General features: G+C 33.0%; 1 protein-coding gene across 1 annotated transcript in view; it reads left to right on the top strand.

Moving 5' to 3' along the window:
- Nucleotides 3826-6659, top strand: part of LOC105159134 (probable E3 ubiquitin-protein ligase RHG1A) — a gene marked incomplete in the record, with an annotated part of 6107 nt that continues 3273 nt past the window's right edge. The window contains 2 exon segments of the mRNA XM_020692588.1: nucleotides 3826-4158; nucleotides 5553-6659. Of these exon segments, the coding sequence (XP_020548247.1) occupies nucleotides 5642-6659 (1018 nt within the window).

Genomic DNA, 6659 nt, shown 5'->3' with positions numbered 1-6659 from the left:
ATAGTATTTGTGTATTTGGATCTAATTTTAAAGGATAGCAAAATAATTGACCCTATTCTATAAACACCCTTGTATAAAAGTAGCTTTTAATTATCGTTCACTTAAACATATCTCTAATTAAAAAAGGCGTTTTGAGGCAAATGCGTGTAAGAGCATTTCCTGAGTTCGTCAAACAATTTCTTAAGGAAATTTTCGAGTCATGATATTTATTGAGTTCTAATTATCTAAATACATTTTCAAATAATATATTTATAATTATACTCAAAGACAAGCTAAAATTTAGGTATTATACATCAATATCTCTTTATTTATGGTCTATTTACACCAATCATCACTATTTTTTAAAAAATTACACGTACACTCGCCAGAAACGTTAATATAATTTGCACAAACCATCCCTACTTTTTAAAAAAATTATATATAGACCTCTAAAAATATCAACATCACATACAAACTACGTACCACTACTTTTTAACTTACAAGAGGTGGTATTCATAATCACGCTCAAGACAACGACGATGGTAATGAATCATCGATTAGAAAGTATATATATAATTATCCTTAAAATTTATGGATGCATGCCTTTCTTCACACAAGTAATAATACTCATTCATTCTTACAACATGAGTATAGCTAGAAATATCTAATGTAATTGGTAGAAAGATGATAAGGTGAAGTTACATGGAGTAATTATTTTTTCCGCCAACGCCAACTGGTGTATGGGCATTGAATCAATAAATAGATGCTCAGAATTGTACAAACAAAGAGATATTTATGTAAAACAAATCTAAGACGTGCATTTAATTTTGGATCTTGGAATAGTTTGCTCACATGCTTCGATTCCTGGCGGTAAAAATTAATATTTTACTGTTGATTTGCCTGGGTAATTATCACTTACCAATTCCCTTGTTTGTGAAATTTCTCCTTAGCATAAAGAGCATTTCTTCAATTCCTAATTGTTGACCATGCACGTTTATTCTAATTTCCTATCTTCTCATCTAATCTATTCTTTGATGTTACTTGTGCTTGTAATTACTTATATATCATCTATAATGGAATAAATTATGTCACATATATATTTTAGGTAAATTACAGCACTTTTCTTAATATTTGATATAATTATAAACACATTTTCGTTATTTAAAAAATTACAAAAACCTTCCTGATTTTAATGTTCGTCTAATAATGAGCTCATTTCGTTAACCTTTGTTAAATTTTTATCCAATTTTTGTGGTAAACTGATCAGAATGCCATTTTAGATTATAAATTATAATTGTATATATTTTAAAATATTTTTATGGACTAATATTCCTTAAAGGGTTATTTATTTTACGCACCCGCAAACTTTTTTTTTATACTTTTTCAACCATTTTTTTTATTTTTTAAAAAATTGCAGTAAGAGGAAAATAGTAATGTCCACCTCACCATCTGAAGCTATATATATAATTATATTCTAATTAAAAGGGGTATTTATAATTTTTTAAATAACAAGAGGTATTCGTAATTATGTCAAATCCCATTGGGAAGTAGTTATAATTCACCGTTATTTTAATACAAAAAGTTAGATGGTTTCATTTCTAATTACTATCATACCCTAGAATATAATGTATACCTCCAGAGGCATGACAATATATTACTTACAAATAATACTAAATAAATAAATAAAAAGAAAATAACAAAGACAAAAAAAATCGTAAAAAGGTGTAAGAAATAAACCACAATCATCCAACGCCTTGAAATTCAGTTCAATTTGCACACAATATGCACATGGTTCAAGCACAAAATCGTCTGTCCATCCATGGATATGTATATAGTTCAAATTAGAGGGTAGTGTACGTAATCTATTTACTATTATCAAAATTCAATCATGATTCTCTGATCACTCTGAAAAGAGAATAAATAACTTTAATAATATTATAATTCGCAAAGTGCTATCCATATCTTGCAAAAATTTCATAAACAATAAATAAATGAATATAATAGAAACTTGGATTAATCACTAACGAACATAAAAATGAAGTAAGCAAATAATTATCATGAATTATAAAGTAAAAGCAAGCAAAAAAGTGCACATATTAACTTATATTGCACATTGTATATTTTAACGGAGTTTCCGATGTTGCTTGACTTAAATTTGTGCATTTTTCGCAAACCAAGTATGATTAGCACATAAACCTTACAACTTTTGCTAAGACAAGATATTGACATCTTCCTACTTACATATATAAAACAAGGTAACGAAACAAAAGAAGAAATGAAGTAATATTTATATCCATATTTTAATAGAATTGTATAACTATTGTTTTCGTAAAATAGAAGTTTGTTTATATTTAGCTAAATATTGTTGTTCACTACTGCTGACATACATTTCATTCTTCTTTTTTTTCAATAATTTATCATAATATATAGTTAGAAATTTATATACAATTTTTATGCATAAAGAAAAATGTATTTTTTAAATGAAACTAAACTCGAATACCCATCCAATTTTAGAAAGAAAAACGTGCTTCTGAAAATGGAAAGTATCTCGATCAAAGATTTATGAATTTTATACAAATTAATATCTATGGGGGAATTTTTCTAATTACCACAACAATGTCTAAAATACTTCAAATTTTGGCTACATATTCTAACTAAATGCTGAAATACATCATGAACGAAGATATATTACATTGTCGCAAGATCTAATAAATGTTCAACTGTTTGTATATATACACACACAAACATAAGATATTATGGAAAAATTTAAATTTATGCTAATTGAATTGTTTATATATATGCATGCACAAACATATCTTATTATATAAAATAATTGTACCAGTTGAACTGTTTATATATACGCACGCTCAAACATAAGATATTGAAACAAGACATTTATGCCAATTGTTATCTTTTTATAAACATTAACTGTTAATTCCGAATAATGTTGCTAGAATACATGAAATTTTGAAATACTATCAGTCATATGACATATAGTAAGAAGGCTATAACTTTCAAGATTTTTTTTTGGTTTTTATTTTTTTCTAAAAAAGCACAACATTTAGTTTTATGCTAAGATTTGTCAGATTACAGAATTGGGGGGGGGGGGGGGGTGGACCCCGTAAACAGAAATAATCCAGTTGAGGCAAAGAATAAGATGAAAATTCCACCTGTTGCAACACACTCTTCCCAAGCTAAAAATAACAAACCCTCCCATGATGAAGAGAGAAGCTAAAATATTGCCCGAAACACGCACAGAAAATCTGTAGACGTTAAAACTCAAAAGAGAGTGCAAAAACATCCATGTGAATGTGATGCGAAGGTTCTTGGCGTGAGGATTTTGGAAACCAGAGACAGACGGGAAAACCAACAAGATAAAGGAAAAGGGAAAGAAGAAGGGAGGAAAAGGAGATCAATTCATTTTACATTTTCATTTTCGTTTTCATTTCCTCCATTCGGCGCGTTCTTGGAGTAAGAGTTGAGAACAGGCACATCTGACAGGTAAAAGGGGACATTTGGTAGCAGGATTACAGGAACACATGACCCCATGATAATTAACACAATCTTGAAATCTTTCCTTTTTTTTTTACTTTCTTTTTGGTTTTTACATTTGCATCCCATCAGTGAAATGCTGGGAGGAATCAGCTCATTGATTGACTTTTTCATTTTTATGCATTAATTGAGAATTGGGAAAAAAAGTTTCTACTTTTATTATTTTGTTCAAAGTTTTCTTGTCTGTGTGTGTGTGTGTAAAATGTGGCCCTGTGGGCTTTATTGGTGGGGTGTTTTGAGTAAATTAAAGATTACTGTCCTCATTAATCCTTCCACCCATCTCTCAATTTTCACACCACACCACCCACCAGTTTTCATTTCCCATCTCATCTCTCTCATCCCATTTGAGAACTCTCTTCTCTCTCTCTCTCTCTCTCTCTCTCTCTCTCTCTCTCTTCCTGACCCTGTCTAAGCTTTGAGGTTGTGTTCATATCTCGGTTTCTGGTGTTTTTTTCTTTTTTCCATTTTTACTTAAGAGAGAAAGAGAGGTGGGGTGGGGGAGGTTTTGATCATCTTTCAGAGTTTGCAGTTTGTTTCCTTGCAAGAAGAACATTGTTTTAAACGGTTGTTCTTGCTGTTTTCAGGTCTTGACTTAGATCTACCGCTCTATCTGTTGCTCTTTGGCTGGTAAGAATAGTCAGATTCTTTTATATTTGTATTGATCTTTGATGATACTCTATTAGCTCTTTTTTTTTTGGTTTTCGTTCTGTTATTGGGTCCGAAATTTGATGTTTTCGGTCTTCTTTTCTCATCTTGGTTTATGGGATTCATCTGTTACCTTGCCTTTGAGCATTTTCTTTTGCTTTTTTTGGTTTTGTTCTTCTAATTTTTGGGGTGGGTTTAGCATCTTTTCTCTGTTTTTTTTTTCCACAATTCCACGGAAAGAAAAAATCTAAGTTCTTAGTGGAAACCTGTTTCTTTTCTCTGATATTTTGCCTCAAAAGATAGGTTTGACTCATATGTGGTTGATTCATCATTGAATTTGTTAAGAATTTCTCTAGTCTCAACAGTTTTCAATCTTATGCAGTAGAGTTTCTCTTTGCCATTAATCGTGTTTCTTATACTCTCTTATTCTCACACTATAAAGAATTAGCATTAGCTAAAATTTTGGGTCAATCTATTTGCAAGATTGCTGTCTATCTACATGTAAATGTTAAATTGGAGATGAATGAGTAAATATAGTCAAGACTTAGTATTTATTTATTTATTTTTGTGTGGGTCTGCCAGTTCTTCTTTCTTCTTTGCTTTTTACTAATTTACGGTACAATGTTGTTGTTTGGAGGTGATGCTCCAAGCTCAGGTTTCTCTGGTGTACAATTAATGTTAAAGTTTTTAAGGCTTTGGATTGTCGTTTTGGTGCTTTAAGATATTGGGATAATGAAGTATCTTCTAATTCTTGTTGGGCTTAAGCTTTTGGCATTCATTTCTTTAACTTAAGTTGGAAATATGAATTTTGTTCAGCATGGTGCAATGGAGATATTCTAATTCAGCGAGTAATGCTCTTTTATTCCAATGCCTATGATGTTTAATGGTCAGTTTCAGTTGCATTGGTTTATAGATAAAGTTTCTGGTTTAAAATGCCTGAGAAAGATGTGATGAACGAGGCTTTTGAGATATTGGCATAAGTAAGAGCGAAACTAAAATAAGCATATAATGACAGAATTAATAAATCTGCAGAAATGTTGAGATGGTGAAAATTCATACTTATCTGTATGGATTAACAGTTAAGTTTCAATTATCAAACAAACATGGTTGGAAGCATCCATCCAGTTGACAAAAGAAGCTCATTTGAAAACCTAAGTGTCTTGGGGGTCCCAAATTGACCGTAGTGATGCTTTTCCGTACAAAGTTTTTCTTTGCACAAATTAACTTGAACCCATTGTTTACCGGGGTACATACCATTTTCTTATTGTCTTTGTTTAGATTTTGATGCTATGGCCGTTACAAGAGTTGATACATTTTGTGTAATCTTCTCAAGTATCTAAGACACTACATTCACCTTTGAGGGTTATTGTTTACAGATTTGCTGAAGAAGAAGAGTTTTTGATATTCTGTCTCCTGTACATTGTAACTGCTGGTGAGTATTTAAATAAATTCAACTTTGGCCCTAATGCAAGGGCACAGGAGTTCTGTTAGTGCCTTGCCTGAAAATCTGAGTTTCGATCATGGCTCTACGTCAAGTGATGCTGGCATAGATCCCCAAATGCCCTGGAATAACATGCAGACTTCTGCTCAAAATCGGCTACCAGAATATAGAATATCATCTAGTGAGACCAATATTCAATATCTGCATCATGTTGAGCATGAGGGGTTAAATGGGGAGTGGAGTTTGGGTGAAAGTAGTTCCAGTGCTGCACAAAGTCAAGGTGATCCTAATGAAAGAAAAAGAGAACATGCATGGGGCCTTCAATCTGGAGCTGCTCGTGCAGTGGACGAGCGTCAGTATGAATCATCCAATATTCTTTCATTGGAAAATGTTGATGTAAATGCAAATGGCGACCAGACAGCAGATAGGTCATCTCTTCTGCAAATTTCTGGCCATGACGTCCTTCCGCAAGATCTTAACATGCGTTCAGAGTCAGGAGACCGTGAGGAAGATGAATATCATGTAGAGCGTCCAAATACATACATATCTATTGGATCATCAAGCAGGCTGATGCCATCTTCTGGTGGTTCGTCTGATTCTTTCGGGGTGCATTCTGGATGTGATGGATATGTCATGGAGGAGAGTGAAGACAGGCCAGGTTGTTCTTTGGATGGTAGGCGCATATCATGCAAGAGAAAAGCACTTGAAGTACATGTTGGACAGTCGTCTGGTGCAGGAAGTTCAAATTGTTTTCCGCATTCTGAAAGAAGTCAATGGCATGCTGTACCGCCTGCTCAGATTGCAGCCAGCAATATCAGTACTACAACCCAAACAGAAGGTGAACTGGTCATTAACAATGGGTTGGAGCAGAATAATCCAAGGCTTAGGCTTGGTGTTGGAGGAGCTGTTTCTGCAGATCCTTTCTCTTTGACTGCCACAATGCCTGAAAGTTCACGCACAAACTTCCGTTTGCGCATCAATGGATTGCACCAGCAAGATCAAATGTCTAGCAATCCATATCCAATGGAGGCTGATGCTGGGA

The sequence above is a fragment of the Sesamum indicum genome, linkage group LG3 (assembly GCF_000512975.1).
Source record: "Sesamum indicum cultivar Zhongzhi No. 13 linkage group LG3, S_indicum_v1.0, whole genome shotgun sequence".
In the NCBI taxonomy this organism is placed as follows: domain Eukaryota; kingdom Viridiplantae; phylum Streptophyta; class Magnoliopsida; order Lamiales; family Pedaliaceae; genus Sesamum; species Sesamum indicum.
This window is presented reverse-complemented; position numbering and strand designations above follow the sequence as displayed.